This window comes from Vombatus ursinus, unplaced genomic scaffold (assembly GCF_900497805.2).
Source record: "Vombatus ursinus unplaced genomic scaffold, bare-nosed wombat genome assembly UNPS02009062.1, whole genome shotgun sequence".
NCBI lineage: Eukaryota > Metazoa > Chordata > Mammalia > Diprotodontia > Vombatidae > Vombatus > Vombatus ursinus.
Genome location: NW_020948840.1, coordinates 20,793,971 through 20,812,863, shown reverse-complemented (window position 1 = coordinate 20,812,863; position 18,893 = coordinate 20,793,971). Strand labels below are relative to the sequence as shown.

The 18,893-nt window shown below is 40.0% G+C and overlaps 1 protein-coding gene across 2 annotated transcripts in view; it reads left to right on the top strand.

Annotated features, from left to right (window-relative positions):
• Positions 1-9,950: 9,950 nt before the first annotated feature.
• DRC1 (dynein regulatory complex subunit 1) overlaps positions 9,951-18,893 on the top strand; it is a 45,490-nt gene continuing 36,547 nt past the window's right edge. For both annotated transcript variants that reach the window (XM_027850543.1, XM_027850542.1), the window contains exons 1-4: positions 9,951-10,110; positions 14,963-15,050; positions 17,612-17,724; positions 18,562-18,745. In XM_027850543.1, coding sequence (XP_027706344.1) covers positions 9,968-10,110; positions 14,963-15,050; positions 17,612-17,724; positions 18,562-18,745 — 528 coding nt within the window. In that variant the 5' untranslated portion in view covers positions 9,951-9,967. The remainder of the gene's footprint in view (positions 10,111-14,962; positions 15,051-17,611; positions 17,725-18,561; positions 18,746-18,893) is intronic.

Below are 18,893 nucleotides of genomic sequence, written 5' to 3'. Positions count from 1 at the left end.
CTTCTAACATTTTTTGGTTTTATTTTGTTCTGTGTCGTCTTTGAAACTGAACTGGATATGGTGTGAATTTGTAGGGAGGGGAAAGGAGGGGGTACCTTTCAGCATTTATTACTTTAATCATTTTCTTTTGTTGACTTTATACAGAGGTAGTGATAGAGATTAAATAGAGAATTTATTAATTAGAGTTAAATAGAGAATTTAACCTTGTTCGTTTCATATATCAGCATTGTTGGGGAAAATGTTACTTGAAGTTAATCAAAATAATACATTTACTATAAGAAGCAGAGCTGGTGTGTATTTTTTTTTAATGTGATAATTTGGTCCAGAAGCTTCCTCCCATTATTCATAATACATTGTACAAATTAGCGATTGAGTTCCTTTCTTTTTTTCATTTAAGGGTCATGGGATGTTTTGGATGTTTTACTTCCAGTGTGTTGCATACATTTCTTTTGTACCAAGTGTGAAAATTGTTTTTTTGCATTTGCTTTAATGTTTTCTCTTATAGTGGTAAAGGAGTTATTTCACAAGTCGTTTCATTGGAATTTGTGAGATGAAAGAAAGAAGTTATAAGATAAGAGACTGGGATAATTTGACTTTTGGGGAATAGAGTGAATTTGCAGGTCCCTAATACCATGACTTCTTTTCTTTGCTTGAGATAGACATTCCCTTTGGTAGGAACTGCATCTCAAAAGCCCTGTTTATTAAGACAACTGAGACAGAATTTCCCTACAAATAGAATCTTGCATTCTTATTTCAGATCAACTATCTGAACACTCCCAGTGTTTAAGAGACATTTTCAGGTTTGTGGGTGATATTGGATAAACTCAGACTTCCTTTCCATAAATTTTAAATGGAGCTGCCTTTAATGAAACCAGTTGTATATTTTTGCATGTTTTCTGGACATTTCAGAATAGAGTGCCTTAGCCTAACCAGAAATTTTGTGTGAGACAGAATTTATTTTGTTTCTGCTAACTAAGGTCATGTTGACCTATTGGAAATTTCTTTTCAGACTTGTATTCTATATGACAGGCTAACTTTTGGACTTGTGGAAACCAGTGTTAAGGAAGAAACAATCTCCTATACTTGAAACTTTAACATGGATATCAAGGGGAGTGTAGTGGAAAGATGAGATTACTTTGCTTCCATACTTTGCTTCTGTTTTGCTCAGTATATTACCCTAGTGCTACTTTTTATTTATTATCCCTTTAACATAATGGAGAGGTAAAATGTTCATAACACTGTTTTTTGTTTCCTTATACTGTTAAACTTTCAGGATTTTACTAAGAGAAATAGATGCTAGTACTCATGTGCTGGTGGGTACAGAATATTAATATCTGAGGGATAGCAGAATAGAAGGCTTCCAAATAAAAATATTTTTCTTTGACATATATTTAAAATTATTTTGTGCAATAGCCTACTTAAACCCACCATATATTTTTTCCATTGCATTTTGAGTTACCTGCAATTTTGATTCTTCGATTCTTACGGTGTTCTATGATTTGCAGGCATATAGTATCACAGAATAGTGATGTTGAAAAGTTTGGGATAAGTTAAAATGCTGCAAAATTTACCAAATACAATTCATTCTGTCTTTCCTCTTTCTATTCAACACTAGGCTCAGTGCATTGTTTCTTCCAAGAGAAACTTTCTGATGAACTAACTCAATGAGTGAACTGTCCAACTGCATGCCATAATCCAGGCAAAATAGTTTTTTCATCAGCTTGGTTTTTCCTTTATGGGTTGGTGAGCTGATCTCATTTGAATGATTATGGATCTTATTGAGAGGAGGTCCTAATTTTCTTTTAAAGTTTATGCCTTTATATGCATTCTTGTGGTTGGTTTAAATTATTTTTCTATGAATCATATTTTCAAGAGTTTCAGTGAATAGTCAAAGTTTTCTTTGTTAACTGTCAACATTTTAATTTCTGCCGTATCAGAGAGCCCTATGCTGTCATTTAATGAGGTGAAATGAAGAAATAACAGTCATGCTACTTTCTTTGAAACTGAAGGGGAGATAGTACCAATCCATTGTCATCTACATCTGAAAGTTCTTTGGTTCTAAAAGAATGCTTTCCTTTAATCATAATATCAGGGAACCTGCCTCTTGCTTTCAAAACAGGCATAGAGTTAAGTTGTTTTGAGGAAAATCAGAAAAGCAGCTTAGGGTTTGTAAGCCAAAGACCCTTCTAAATATTCAAACAGAAGCCTCATCATTACTTTTTCTGTTACCTAACCTGTGCTTCTTCTTATTGAGTTAACACCTAGGACAGTTGACATTTTTCTTATGGTATTACTTTGCCACCTCTGAATTGCCACCTCTTTGACCAATTGGTGACAGTAGGCCGTTTTTAGTCTTTTATGGTGAACTGGCATAATGGTTACAGAGGCAATGGAGGAAGCCTGGAGGAGGTTGGAATTTGTCTGGAGTTTGGGTACACAATTAAACAAAAAGCTTATGCAGAAGTCTTGAATCACTCTGAGATAGGGCTTTAAACCAACTTTTAACTTAATTTTGTCTCTAGGCTCCAGCACTGTAAGGTGGTATAATGAATAAAGTCCTGGTCTTGGAGCCAGGAAGACCTGAGTTCAAATCCTGCCTCAGGTACTAAGCCATATGACCTTGGATAAGTCTCTTCACCTCTGAGTCTCAGTTTCCTCATCTGTAAAATGGGGATAATAATAGCACCTACCTCACAGGATTGTTGCGAGGATCAAATGCAATGACATGTAAAGTGATCTGCATACCTTAAAGCATTATATAAATACTAGCTATTATTATTGTTGTTACATTGTTATTAATATGGGAATTCCCATTATGTGGGAAATTTCTAAATCTGAGTAAGTAGCTTAGTTCCATCATGTATTGTAGTTGACCTTTATCAAAGCATCCTGTAAATGAATAGTTTCACTTTATTAACTACCAGACAAAACCCTGGAACCTACAGGATGAATTTTGATCTGGGTGCTGCATTTGAAACACTCTGACATATGCACTTAAAGTGGGCCCTTTTAAAAATAAAAAGTGTTGATCAATCTGTGTCACAATCAAATGTGAGTAATTCTCTATTTTGTTAGGAAGTTTAATTAAAGTATCTGATTTTGCCTTTCAAATGATGTAATCTATGTGATTTCTCCCCACTCTTTAGTTTCGACTTTGTCTAGGCTGCAAGTTAATAGGAGGGAGATAAAAGTAGGGTCACGTTAAAGTCAAATTGAACACAAATGAAAGATTCAATTCTGGCTAGGGCTCCCCTACATCATTCTGTCACTCGCAGAACCGTTTTTAATACAACGTGATGAACCAGATACATTTTTCGGGTGCAGCTTTAACCATGCCTACACAGTTACAAAATGCTAAGTTAAAATTAGGCACATTAAAGTCATTTCAGTGGGTGACTAGCAGGCAAAGACGCCCTGTGTACCTGGGTTTTAGTTTTTGAAACATGGTAGCTAATCTAGGTGGGGACATTATATCAAGTTTTAGTTATCAGTTAAGGAAAAAAAGATATTTGCTCTAGACCTTAAATGCCCATGATTATGGTTTCTTAATTTCCTGCCAAGCACTTTTAAATAAGTAATAATGCTTGACATAGAACAGGTTTAGTTGATACTTGATAGTACTAACCAGGTTTTTAGAGAGTATTTAATTATGAAAATTAATCCCATAGTATAAATCTGTTTCATTTGCTATATCTAAGCAGTACTATAATCTCTGTGACTTTTAATAATGTAACCTAACACACTGACATTTTATGCTTATTTAATTGGGTAACATGCCCTTCAAAGGTGGCATTTCATGGGACAATAACCTTGTTCATTTGGAAATGTGCCAAGAAATTGGGATTTGGTGATAGACCCCCAATTTCAAACCTGGGTTTTAAAGTTATTGCATGCACTCATTTAGCCAAAGACCTGAATAATTGCCAAGAAGTAAACTTCCCTTTAGTTTGCAGGAATAAAGAACAAATGCATTATGCATCTATGTAAGGAATATTGGATAGACTTTTAGTGAGGTTTTGTGCTGTGGAAACAATTGGGCTGGAATGATGATCAAATAGATTAATCTTTTTGTAACTGATTCAGGTACCAGGGACTTTCTGCAGCAGTCCCAATTCATAAGTCTTTGTCTTTTTTTTTTTAACACTATGCCTGGAAAAATACATACTGTGAAGAATCAATAGTTTAAAATAACTGTAATTTATTAGAGATGGAAATGAAATTCAAACGGATGAAAATGGATGTTTTCTCTCTCTAAAATAAAAGATTTTTTTAAAGGGCATGTTATATAATTGGCTTTGGCCAAGACCTACTATATCCTGAGTAAATACTGTAGCATTAAAAAATATCTAGTTTTATGTGAAGTGTATTTAACGATTAAATATATGTCTATGCAGTTAAATATATACACTGTATATATGTGACATGTATATATACATACATGGGTATATGTATGTATCTATCTATCTATCTATATGCACATGAGTCAACTCTTGATTGTTAGTAATAGCTTAAACCCATGTTAAAATTCTTCTCCTCTTGTCCATAATCTGCACGTAACCCTAAGAAAACTTGTGATCTAGAGCCATAGTCTCTGTCACCTCCGATTCAGTTCATCTCAGTTGCGTTTTTTAAATAAGTTAGAACTCCCGATGTTGTATGTGTGGGTATGATAGCTAACTAAGAGATAAAGAAAGTTATTTTGTCAAAGCATAGCTTGGACCTGCATCAGAATGTTGATGTTATTCATTCTCAGTATGACATGAGGAACAGGGAAGACTTGGTCAGAGAAACGATGGAGATAGTTCTTTCTGAGACAACTTCTCAGTGTGACTAATTAGATAGTTCAGAATGTGAGTTTTTAAAATACCTGACATACCTATGTTTGAAAATATATCCTAAAACCAAACATAAAATGATTTTTGGATTATCTCTCTCACTGCACTTAATTAGCTCAGATAACCAGGAATTGACTGTATCCATACTCTCTGTCACTAGATTATGAGATCTTTGTCTTTGCATCAGGATTCATGTTAATTTTTGCTGCTGTGTTAGGAATTCACAATTTGATAGGTTTTAATTCAGAAGTATTGAGTGCTATTACTGGTAAATATGTATTGTAAAAAGAAGTGAAGAATAAATTTTTGAATCCCTTTAATTGTTCCTAGACTGTCTTTTTGGTTTTTTGGGGGCGGAAAGGTTGGTGGAAGAAAATAAAACTAAAAACTCACCTGTTATATCAGAACAAGTATTACCAGATCTAGAATAAAGATTCATAATTTTGTAACTTTATAAGAGAAGACAGAGCATTAGGGTGCTTTCCAAGTCTCATTACTGGTTCTACCAATACTGTATGTGTTGTAAAAGAAGCCCTTATTTTACAAAAGGGATTTTTAAAAAAAGAAATCCATTGTTTAGGATTTGAAAAATATTTTCCCTTAGAAAGTGTTTTAAATGATAATTGGGTTCCCTATGTCATGCTTCTGAGGTGGCATAGCGTAGGGCACTGGATCTGGTGTGAGAAAGATCTGGGTTCAAATGCTACCTCAGACACTTACTAGCTATGTGACTCCGGGCAAATCACTTAACCTCTGCCTGTCTCAGTTTTCTTAACTTTAAGTGGGAATAATAATATCACCTTCCTCCCAAAGTTGTTATGAGGATCAAATGAGATATTTGTGGTATACTTAGTATAGTACCTGGCACATAGTAGGTACTTGATAAATGTTTGTCTCCTGCTTTCCTATAAAAGCTTCTTTAATCCATAATGTGGGTGAACTGTAGTACTATAAAAACTAATCAGTATTTTCAACAATTTATATGATCAGTTGTGGTCAGAATTCAACTTGAGATGCCAGCATATTTCCCCATCTTTTCCCAGTTGTTTTAGAGCACTAGTGGTGAGGAGTTGGAAGACATGAGGGGCTCCAACATTGAGGGCCAGTATAACAATTTTCCTGGCAGCAGGAGGTCTCAGACTGGATGTTACGTAAACATCTTAAATTCAACATGTTCAAAACAGAATTCATGATCTTTCTTTCTAAATGCTCTCCTTCTAACTTCCCCATTACTGTTGAGGATACCACCATCCTCCCAGTCACCCGGGCTTGAAACCTAGGTGTTATTCTCCTCACATTCACTCCCCTTATCCAATCTATTACCAAGGCCTGCCAATTTTACCTTCGTAACATATTTTATATACTCCCCCTTCTTGTCGCTGACGTTGCCTCTACCCTGGGACAGGCCTTTGACACTTTATGCCCGAGTCATTGCAGTAGCCTGCGCCTCAAGTCTCTTCTCATTCTAATCAATCTTTTGCTCAGCTGCCCAAGTGATCTTCCTAAAATTCAGTTCTGACCATGTTATCTACCTCCCTTCCTCTTCCCTCCCACCCCTCATTGGCTGTCTATCACCTTCAGGATCAAATACAAAATCCTCTGGCATTTAAAGCCTTTTGTAACCTGGACCTTTCCCCTGCCTTTATAGTCTTCTTATATGTTATACCTCCCACATACTCTGCTAGTGACACTAGCCTCCTTGCTGTTCCTTCTCCATCTCCCAGCTCTGGGCATTTTTGCTGGCTTGTCCCCGTGCCTGGGATTTTCTCCTTCCTCAGCTCTGCCTCCTGGCTTTCCTGAAGTTTCCTTTAAATCCATGCTAAAATTTCATCTTCTACAGGAAGCTTTTCCTGATCCCCCTTAATTCTAGTTCCTTCCCTTTTGTTTTCTCTTGTATGTAGTGTGCTTGTACATAGTTGTTTGCTTGTTGTCTCTTCCATTAGACTGTGAGATCCTTGAGAACAGAGACCGTCTTTTGTCTGTTTTTGTATCCCCAGAGCTTAGCACAGTGCTTGCCACACGGTTGGTGCTTAGTAAATATTTACTGACAGAACAAGGTCATTGGGTGGGGGGGGGGATGATTCAAAACACTGGGCGAAAACAGCAGGCTTTGCCCCGCCACCAAATGCAAGACTTCCGGCAATGAGTGCACCATCAACATCTCTGGTCTTCCTCTTCTTTTTCCCTCTCTCCAAAGTCTAGAGGAGCTGATTAAAAAATGTTGGGGTTCTATGGTTGCTTTGGATCATAGGGCATAGGCCATAAGGCTAGAAGGAGCCTTAAAGGTCATCTAGATTGACTTCATTTTATAATGAGGAAAACAGGTAATTAAATAAAAAAATCAATTATTAAGCACTTACTGTATGTTAGGAAGTATGCTTGGTGCTGGTTATAGAAGCAAAATAAACAATAGTCTCTGCCCCTAAGGAGTCTAGCCAGGAGAGACATTCATAGAATAGGTACTATATAGGGTGGGTGTGTGGGGGTGTGTGTGTGGGGAGGTGTGGGGGTGTGTGTGGTTTATGTGAGGAACTGAGGCAAACCCTTGCCCAGGGTCACACAGCTAGTAAGTATCTGGCGGGGAGGTAGGTGGTGCTGTGGATATAGCACTGAGCTTGGAATCAGGAAGACTCATCTTCATGGGTTCAAATCTGGCCTTAGACACTAACTACAACTCTGGACAAGTCATTTAATCCTGTTTGCCTCAATTTCTTCATCTGTAAAATGAGCTGGAGAAGGAAATGGCAAACCACTTCAGTATCTTTGCCAAGAAAACCCCAACTATATATGTATGTGAATCTCTATCTGTCTAGTGGTTTTTTGGGGCAAGGCATTAGAGGCTGGGCAGGTAACACCTCAAACAAGCACTTGAGCTGAACCTTGAAGGATACTAGAGATTCTAAGAGACGGACATGAGGAGGAAGTACATTCCAGGCATGAGTGATGGGTAACCAATGCCAAGACATGGGGCTAGGGGGCAGAGTATTTGTGTATGAGGAAGGTTGAGTAGGCCAGAATAACTAGGTTGCAGTGTTCATGAATGGAAAAATAGGTCTGGGTCAGATTATGGGCTTTAAATGCCAAATGGAGGAGTTTACATTTAATTCTGAAGGTAATGAGAATACATTAGAGTTTTTTCAATAGGGGAGTTACATGGTTAGCTGGACACTTTAGGAAAATCAGTTTGGCAGCTGTGGGAATATTGGATTAGAGAGCTGAGGCAGGGAAAACAATTAGGAGAACGATGGGATAGGCCAGGTGAGAGCTGATGAGGGCCTGAATGAACTAGGGTGGTAGCTGTGTGAGGGAAGAAGTATGAGAGATGTTAGGGAGGTAGAAATAACAGTATTTGGCAACTAAGTGGATATATAAGGTGAATGAGACTGAGGAGTTGAAGATGACTTCTATTTGTGCACCTGGGTGATTGGAAGGATGGGTGGTGCTCTTAATAGAAACAGGAAGTTCAGAAGAGTGGTGAGTTTCTGGAGAAAGAGAACTAATTCATATTTTGATATTTAGAGGTTGAGATGTCTACGGGACATCAAGTTGGAAATTTGTAGTATGCCTTTGGTAATTCAATATGAGATCAGGAGAGGCTAGATCTGGGATGTATTGACCCGAGAGTAATCAGCATAGAGATGATAATTATAACTATGTGAACTGATTCAATCAGAGAAAGAGAGAGAAAGACAGATTAGAGATAGATTAGAGAGAGAAGAGGCTCTAGGATAGCTTTGGGGTATACCTCTAGTAAAGGGAATGCTATAGATAATGATCCAGCAAATAAGACTGAGAAGGAACAATCAGACAGGTAGGAGAACCAAGAGAGAGAGGTACCCAGGAGAAGATAGTGGTCAAAAGTGCAGAATACTGTAGAAAAGTCAAAGAGGATAAGGATTGGGAAAAGGCTGTCAGATTTGGTAATTAAGAGATCCAATTAAACATTTGTTAAGTACCTTCTGTATTCAAGACACCACACTCTCTACTTGCTTATAAGGACTCTGCATTCTAGTGGCCATGCTGGGAAAGCAAAAGTCACAAGATTAGTGGGTATTGGACTTGCAGTAAAGTGATCTGAGTTCAGATCCCACCTTGGATACAATAACTGTGTGACCCTAGTCTAATCACTTAGCCTGAAACTCCACCCAGTGTCTGAGCTGCCCTGACTGGTGAATGAGTGCATATCCACCTAATCCATTTTATTTAACCACCCTAGACTATGCTTCGCAGATATCTACTCAGACACCTTGCTATCTGCCCTGTTTCTGTACATGGTACCCTTCCCCCTTTTACTTCTTGCTCTGGGAACAGTAGTAAAATTAATACTAGCTTTGGAAAGAGTAGTACAGTAAATTATCCTATGGCTCTATTCATGATTCCTGTGACTTCCCAGATTAAAACTCTTCTCCCTAGCAACACTCCACTGTAAGTGATGTCTCCCCCATTAGATAGAGAAAGCAATTATTAAGTGCTTACTGAGTACCTGGCACTCTGGTACAGTGTAAGCTCCTTGAAGGCAGGGCCTGTCTCATTTTCATATTTGTATCCTCAGTACATAGTGCAGTGCCCGGCACACAACAAATGGTCATTTATTCATATGACCCATTGCTTTCCAAACTTCAAAACTGTAGAAATATGTTCCTATTAGTCAGAGGAAGTGTTGCATAGTGGCTAAAGGGGTTGATTCTAGAGTCAGAAAAAATCTACATCTTGCCTCTGACATACCAGCGTTGTGAATGTGATAAGCCACCTATCCTCAGTCGCAGTTTAAGTGGCTGAGTTCCAACAGCGGAGGAAATTTCCCCAACTAGAGTTCTCCCACAAGGATGAAATGAGGTCTGGTCTGGAATATTAATATCATTATTAATGTTATTTATTATTATTATTATTAATAACGTGACAGAGCCCTGCAGAGAATCTCACTAGGATATAGGAGCAGGGTGATGTGGACAGGTTAGGACAGAGAGAAGGCTCAAACCAGGTACTAGGGAAGAGGGAGAAGGGGGTGGAACCTGGCGAGCAGTTGCGCACGCAGCCAGACTCATCGCCCTGGTTACGCGTTCCTAGCAACGGGGGCTAGAGTGTAGAAGCTGAGCCCCGACCGAGGAGGCGAGAGGTTAGGGGCTGTGGCCATGAACAGCTTGCTCGTGGACGAGGAAGAGGAGGAGACTTTAGTCCCTCCCGTTAAGGAGCCTTCCGTGAACTCGGATGATCCTCAGGAGAGGATCCAGGCTCGGCGCCTTCGCATCGCGGCACGCCTGGAAGCGCGGAGGCGGTAAGGGAGCAGTAGGGACTGGCCGGCAAAGATACGGTCAGCTTGGGGGCAGGAAGGGGGCCCTGGGTGAGACAACAGCATTGGACCGGTTCTGTGATTTCATCATTGTAGGGAGTTTCCAGTGCTGAAACGCCCCCCACCAATGCAGATCACCACCTGATCTGCAGTTATAGTCATAGAGAGCTGCTTGGAGACCTGAGAGGTTAAGTGACTTGCCCAGAGTCACACAGCCAGATTGTGTCAGAGGCAGGATTCGAACTGAGCCCTCCTGCTTCCCAGGCCTGGCGCTGCCATTCACATCTAAGAGAGGGAAAGGAAAATTAACCAGGGAGGTAGGCAGGCATTCTAAATCCCAGGTGGTTGCTACACCTAACTAACAGGTGCCATTTACTCTTATTAAGTAAAAGGACTTGTTCTTACTTTCAATTCTAGTAAATGAAAGCATCCCTGGCCATGCTTTTGCTCAGGCTGAAATGCCTGTCCTCCTCCCCACCCCCATTTCAAAATGTGCCCCGAGGGTCGGGTGGGGCAGGCACTTACTCATTTATTTTTATATTCCTCTCAAAGCACATTCTAGTCCACTGAGCACAGTTGATACTTAAGAAACTGGAGACTCAAAGGCCTTTGTACTAATTACTTTAACCAGTCAGTCAGTAAGAAGGTTGAAGATACTGCAGTTCTCTTCCAAACCTGGAGAAAAATGAAAAACCAAACCCTTCCTCAGAAATTGTGCCCTGTGTCAGCAAAGATGCTGGACTGGACTCTGGTTTTTTAGGGAAAACTTAAAGCAGGCAGGCTCATGCCTCCCTTGTTTTTGCCCAGAGCAGCACTGAAAAAAGATGTCTTATTTAGGAGGGTCACACTTTACCCCAGGAGAGGTTGGTGTGCGGAGTTATGGTCTTTAATTGTGCCTAGAATTTGCACCTTTGCCTCCTGGATGTATTGCTGATGGTGAATTGCTGCTGTGGTGATGATCTCATTGCTTCATTTGTCAATATGTTAGAGAATTCAAGAAGTATTTTATTATAAGATAGTTATGTAGTATAATCAATAGCACACTGGATTGGAGGCAGGAAATCCTGAGTTCAAATCCTATCTCATGCATTTAACTAGCTATGTGATCCTCTCAATTTCAGGTTCCTCATCTGTAAAATGGGGATAATAAACCACCCTACTTTACAGCATGACTGTAAGGATCAGATAAAAAGCTATATTTAAGCCTCTTTGCAAATTGTAAAACATATAATCATTGGCTATTATTATATGCCTTATTGAGCTCCTATTAGATGGGCTCAGTATCGGACAAGGTCAATATGACTTCCTGTCATGATATAGTAGCTGAGAAAGTGAATTCCATTCTTTGGTTGCATTAGGAGAGCCATGTTGTCCAGCCCTCAGGCTGTGATAGTTCCCTTGGCACCCTGCTATGTCCAGACCACATTTGAGGTATGATATTTAGTTCAAGGAGACAATTGGAAGAAGAAATTGATAAGCTGGAGAGAATCTGGAGAAACGTAACCTAAATAAAGGTCCTGGAGATGATGAAGGAACCAAGGATGCTCAAGCCTAGGAGAGAGAAGAAGATTGGCTTTGGAAGAAGGGAGGAATGTAATAGCTGTCTTCAAGTATTTGGTCTGTCATGTGGGACAAGGAATAGACTTGTTCTATTTAAGCAATACAGGGCAGAACTAGGAGAAATGGATGGAAGAGACAAAGAGTCAGATGGCTGTGCTTTCACCGAACCCAACTAAGAGTGGAATGGACTCCATTAGGAAATAGCTGGTTTCAGCTCACTGGCAGTCTTTCAGGGAAGACTGGGTGACCAAGTATCTGCTGTGTTGTAGAGAGGATTCCCGTGATTGGTGGCATGGTTGAGTTAGTTGGCCCCTGTGTATTCCACTTCAACCTATTACTGACCAAGAATGACATCTTTAAAACTATCTGACTTCCAAACTCTTCTTGAAGACCTTCAAGTGAAGAAGTATCCAGTTCCTTCCAAAGCAGCCCATTCCGTTTTTTGGACAGCTTTTGTCTTGTCCCTCTACAGGCAAGGGCTAGAATGTGATGATCCTTTGAGGTTCTTTACAACTTCAAAGGAAAAAGATCTATGACATGGTCTTTTCTCTCATGGTAGTTCCTTGGAGGGGGGTAAAACATATATTCAGTTTTAAGATAGAAGAGAAGAATCACTATGGGTTGGAATGTTGAAGAAGGCTTTCATTCGGTAAATACTTATTAAGCAATTATAGTGAACAAAGCACTTTTCTATATGGGAAATAAAGACCAAGGCTCTCACAGACATTACAGTCCATGTAGGGAATAAGACAATACAGATAACTGTAATACAGTATTAACCGATAAATACGTCAGACAATTGCACAACAAAATGTTATGGCCAAAGGAAAAGATACTTATCTATTGGGAGTACAAAGAAGGATTCATGGAGAAAGTGGCATTTGTGTTGGGCTTTAAGGTCTGTAAGGATCACAGATATAAAGCTGGAAGAGACATCAGGGAATATCTAGTCCAAATCCCTCAGGAAACTGAGGGACCAGAAAAGTAAAGAGACTTTCCTAAGGTCGCATGAGTAGCAGTTTGCAAAACTGAATTTTGAACCCAGGTCTTTTGACTCCGAATATATCGTGGTTTCCACTAAGAATAGGTAGGAATTCCCAAAGGAATTCTCCCAAAGAGAAGAGGGAGACATTTTACACACTCAACAATTAAATTCTATAAGCATTTATTAAGCACTTACTATGTGCCAAGTATTCTGCTTAGTGCTGGGGATAAAAAGAAAGGTAAAAAACAATTCCTGCCCTCAAGGAGGCTATATCTTAATGGGAGAGACAACATGCAAACAACTGTGTATATAAGCTATATACAAAGCAAATGGAAGGTGAGTCATCTCAGAGGGAAGGCACATCACCATCATATGCTACAACTTGTTTAGTCATTCTCCAATTGATAGGCATCCCTTCAATTTGGAGGGATTACATTCTAGGCTTATAGGATAGCAAATGCAAAGGTCTGAAGATGAGAAATATGGTGTGGATTTATGTGTGAAGAACAATAAGAAGGCCAGACTGATGGGACTATAGACTTCATGAAAGGGAAACAGTAGGTAAGAAGGCTGGAAAGATAACTGGGCTCAAGCTACAAAGTACTTTAAATGACAGAGTACTTCATTTTTGATATAGGGGTAATAGGTAGTCACTGGAATTTATTGAGTAGGGTAGTGACATTGCCAGACCTATGCTTTAGAAAATCACTCTGAAAGACATATGGAGGATGAATTAGAGTGTAGAGAAACCTGAGGCAGGGAGACCAGTTAGGAGGATGTTATCATAATCCAGGTGAGAGATGATAAGGGCCAGAACCAGGGTGGTGGCTATGTGAGGGGAGAGAATGGGATGAATATGAGATGTGTGGTAGAGGTAACGATGGCAAGATTTGGCACTAGATTGGATTTGTAGGATGTGGGAGAGTAAGAGGTTGAGGATGACACCATGGTTGTGAACCTGGGTGACTGAAGGGGTGGTAGTGCCCTTAACTGTAATAGGGAAATTTGGAAAAGGCATGGGTTTGGGGAGAAGGATGAGTTCTACTTTGGACATGTTGACTTTAGATGGGACATCCAGTTTGAAATGTTCAGATGTGTGGTAATGCTGTCTATCTATCCATCCTTCCGTCTGTCCATCCATCCGTCCATTCATCTGTCTGTCTGTCTGTCTATGCATAAGGGATAACTAATGCAAAGAAAGAGAGTTGGAAAGTGGAGGGTCAAGTGGAAGGAATAGCAGGTAGGCCAGTGTAGCCAATAGTAAAGGAGTAAAGTATAAGAAGACTGGAAACGTAAGAAGATTCCATAAAAGAGTAAAGTGGAAAGGGCCACCTCTGGAGGCAGTTCTCCCCTTCCTTCCTTCCCCGTCAGAGATCCTTAACAAAGAGGTCATAGGGTTACTTGTCAGTGATGATGCAGGGGATTTGTAAGGTATGAGTTGAACTAGAAGACCTCTGAGGTCCCTCTCCCCTCCTCCCCCCAACTCTGAGATTAGGTAATATTTTGCACTTAAGAGAGTTTAAATATGAATGTTTGTGCGGTGAGGTAGTACAGTGGGTAGAACACTGAACATGGAGTCAGGAATACTTGAGTTCAAATCCTAGATGTGTGCGCCTGGGCAAATCACTTAATTTCTCTGAGACTTAGTTTGTCCTACTATAAAATGGAGATAATAAGAGTGCCTACCTCAAGGATCAAATGAAAACATATATAAAATACTTTCCCTTAAAGCACTATATAAATGCTATCATCATCATCATCATCATCAATACGGGAAACCAAGTAAAGATTATCTTTTACCATCTTGTTTCCTTTATTGCTTACTTCTTTGTGATTTTTTTGGTCTTCTGGAATTTCATTCCTGGGATACTTTTTTTTTTGTTACAGTCTATAGAATAAAATAATGGCAGTAGTAGCTAATATTTACATATTGTTTTAAAATTTGGCAAATGCTTTACTTATCTTATACTCCAGGTTCACAACAGCCCTGTAAAGTAGGTACTAAATGTATTATTATCCCCATTTTACTGTTGAAGAAATGGAGTATTAATGATTTGGTCCCTAGTCACACAGTAAGTGTCAGAGAGGGGATTTGAACCTAGTTCTTTTTCAGTGGAAATGTAAGAGACCAGCATGTGAGATGATTCCAATTTACCCCAAATTTAGAGAGCAAATACATTTCCTTGCATCTGTCAAGGGCCATAGAATTTTCAGTTCCTCCTTTGAAATAGAGTTGCTTGTCATTGCAGAACAATGATTTTGTTTCTCCCTGTTCATTTTTTTCCATTCTAGGGAAGCACTTGGAGAGTCTCTAGATCGAAAGAAGGAGAGTGAGGAAGACCAGTCCAAGAGCTTCAAACAGAAAGAAGAAAGCAGACTGGTGCGGACTGGCTAGCAAAAGGATAGGATTTAGGAGAGTTCTGTAAGGCCACCAAGCCTAGCCTCTTCTTGGATTCTCTCTCTCTCTTTCTTTTTTTTTTTTTTAGGCAATTGGGGTTAAGTGACTTGCCCTGGGTCACACAGCTCATAGGTGTCAAATATTTGGTCTGAGGCCGGATTTGAACTCTGGTCCTCCTGAATCCAGGGCTGGTGCTCTCTCCACTGTGCCACCTAGCTGCCCCTCTTGGATTCTTAATAGCTCCTTTTTTCACAAAACTATAGGACTGAGAGGGACCTCTATAGACAACTTATCCCATTTCTCTGACTTCAGACAGAACTATGCTTAATACCAGACTAGAGCTTTCCTAGTCCAAGAACTCTTAAGTGAAAGAATTCTCATCATCTCTCAATACAGTACTTTATTATTCTTGTACTCAAAAAGTTTTTTTTTCAAAAGCTTTTTCTTGCCTCTCAAATACAGACCAAAACTTCTAACCTGATATTCAAGGTTCTTTGTAATATAGCCTTCAAACTCCATGTCTGTCTTTATTTTCCACCAGTCTGCTCACTTTCCCAAATATGGTCAGTTCATGTCTGTTTCTGAATCTTTGCTCATCCTATGTACCTTGCCTGGAATGTTCTTTCCCCTCCTCTTTATCCTTCCAAATCCTATCTGTTACATTAGATCCTGTTTCAGGTCTCAGGTCTCCATCCATTCTCCCTCTCCTGAACTCCTTTACTGCTAATCAGTACCACTTGTTGGGACTACTGATTTGGGATTACACACTGCTTATCATCTCACTTTTCCTGTGGTATGTGTATGTCTTATCTCTCAATGAGATTGTAAATCCATTGAGGACAGGTAATCTGTCTTAGACTTCTTTTTATCCTCAGTAGTACCTAACATAGCTTGTTGTCCAGCATTCAGTCATTGTTGCTGTTGTTGTTGGTTGACTTTCCCTGGCAATTAATCAGGAAGTATTTATTAAGCACCTTCTATATACTGGGCACTGTGCTAAGTTCTGGAGACACAAAGACAAAAGTAAAATATTCTCTGTCCTCCAAAAAGCTTACATTCATAAGGGGAGGCAAGAGGCATACATGTAGGCATTTGCAAATACACCCGCCCCACAAATAATCACACACACAAAATTGATATGAGGTGATTTTGGTGGGAAGGACACTAGAAGCTGGGGGGGATTGGGAAAGTCTTCATGTAGAAGGTGATACTTGAGCAAAGTCTCAAAGGAAGCTCAGGATCCTAAGAAGTGGAGGTGAGTAGGTAGTATATTCCCCAGGAGCAGCCAGTGCAAAGGTCAGAGTCAGGAGATGGAGTGTCTTGCATAAGGAACATTAAGGAGAATGTCTTGACTAGGTTACTGAGTATGTCAAAAGGAAGTACTGTGCAGTAAGATTGAAACAGGTAGGTTGGGGCCAGGTTGGAAAGGGCTTTAAAAGACAAACAGAAGAGGAGTTTATCTTTGATCCTAGAGGTAGTAAAGAACCAGTGGAGTTTATTGAGTAGGAGAGGGGCTGAAATCATTTGAGTGGGAAAGAGAACACTGTCAAAAAATCATGGAATTTCACAAAGTGACTACTATGTGCCTAAAGGCTAGAATACTTCTTTTTCACATCTGTTGAAACTAAGAGGTAAAGAAATCCTGCCATAGCAGGCCTGAGTTGGAGTATTTAGAAGTACTGTACTGTTGTTGCTCTTCCTTCTCTTCCTTGTAATGAAGAGAGGACTGCATTTGGAGCCAAGAGACCTGAGTTCAAGTCCTCCCTCTGACACACATTGGCTGTGTGACCCTGGACAAATCACTCAATATCTCTGATCTTTAGATTTTCATTTATGAGATAAGGACGTTGAACTCAACGGTGTCTATTGCCCCATCCAACTCTAAATCTATGATCCTTTGATCTCTTTCTACTGGTTTGGAGAGATTTATACTAAATAGAAAGGGGGGTGTGGACTAGACTGTTGATTTCTTTGGCACGAGGGACTCCTGGGTGAAGAAATGCCCTCACCAAAGCAGATCAGCACCTTTCTGTGATTTATCATCTTAGAGAGTTGCCTCGAGCACCGACTTGCCCTGGGTCACCCAACCAGCATGTGTCAGAGACAACAGTAGAACCTAGGCCTTCTGGGCTTCAAGGTTGGCTCTCTATCCACTATGCCCTGCTGCCTCTACTAAATAAATATTAGTCATAAAAGCCTCACAGGTGCTCTTCATCTCTTGAGGAAATGGAGAAGGAGCTTTTCCCATTCTCTACTGAATCTAGAACCACAAAATTTCAGAGCTGAGAAAATCCTCGGAGATTGCCTAGGCCAGCTCCAACCAGAAACATCCAACCCTTCTCAGACAGCCCCGGCAGATGTTCTTTCAAAATCCCTTTTGGGGATGGGGGGAAGGGCTTTGTTACTTTTGGGATTAGCTCATTCAATTTTTGAATCTTTCCTTAGTCATCCAAACTGAAATCTGCGTTCTTGAGGCATCTGTGGCTCGTGTGTGAACCGTATTCCAGAAGTCTGGTTGTATCTCTTGTATTTTCTGTTTCCAGAGTTTGTCTAAGCTGCTGCTCTGTGGCACTGAGCTGGTGACAAACATCCAAATTGCTGGTGATATGAGAGAGACTCACAGGAGGTTAGATGAAGATGAAGCAAAGCGTCAGAGGTAAGGAAATCTGCTGCCCTGCTGCCTTGTGAGCACAGACATGATTCTCTCTTCTCAAGGTCACTGAATTCTTTAAAATTCTTATTGTCAGGACTTCACCCAGTGTATTAGTCTCCCAACTCCTGCCTGATGTTAGTTTGTTAGGAATTACCAGTAGGCCTGGAAGTAGCTTCATATTTTTAGAAGAGAACAAATTCAAAAAGTGTTTATTAGGCACGTGTTATGTGCTTCCCTGAGAGGTAGCATGTGTGGATAGAGAACTGACCTTGGAATTAGGACGGTCTGAGTTCAAGCCTTTTCTCTTAACACCTAGTAGCTGTCTTACCATTGTCCTCTGAGATCATATATAAAGGCCTGTTGGTTGTCATATTGCAATTTTGACTCATTGAGCTTATTGGGGGGGGGGGGCTAGGCGATTGGGGTTAAGTGACTTGCCCAGGGTCACACAGCTAGTAAGTGTCAAGTATCTGAGGCCAGATTTGAACTCAGGTTCTCTTGACTCCAAGGCCAGTGCTCTATCCACTGCTCCACCTAGCTGCCCCTAACTGTTTAATTTTTATTGGTGAGAATTAGAAGCTGACAATGTTATTGAGGAGGTAAGACAAGTATCTTCATGAATAGCATTAGGTTCCTGGGATTATTTCTTATATCTCAGTCATATCATGCATACTTTGGCCTCCATACCTCTAATTTCTACTGTTCCCCTAATAATCAAGACCTTCTCCCTCTCCCCTTTCTTCACTGATTCAACAAATCCAAACAAAGCTCTAAAGAGCCTCAACTGATCTAGCAGAATGTCTAGCCCAGTGTCTTGGACTGAATGGTTTGTGTTTGCAGAGTGGAGAAGCTGGAGAATGAAATCAAGACCAGTCAGGAAAAGTTTTATGACATCACTGCAAAGTGGGAAGACAGTAAGATGAAGAGGATTCCCCAAGATCTGTGGGGCTTACTCAATGAACAACAGCATCAATGTGCTATGCTGATAGAGGAGAAGAACAAGCTTATCAGTGATTTACAACAGGCAAGAATTTAATGTTGCAAAACTGGGGTGGGATCAGAATGGGGGCATGGTGCTGACTTGGAAGAAGAAAATTATTACTCTTTTAAAAACTTATTTCATTAAGTATTTTCCATTTGCATGTAGAAAGTTTTTTAACAATCACTTAAAA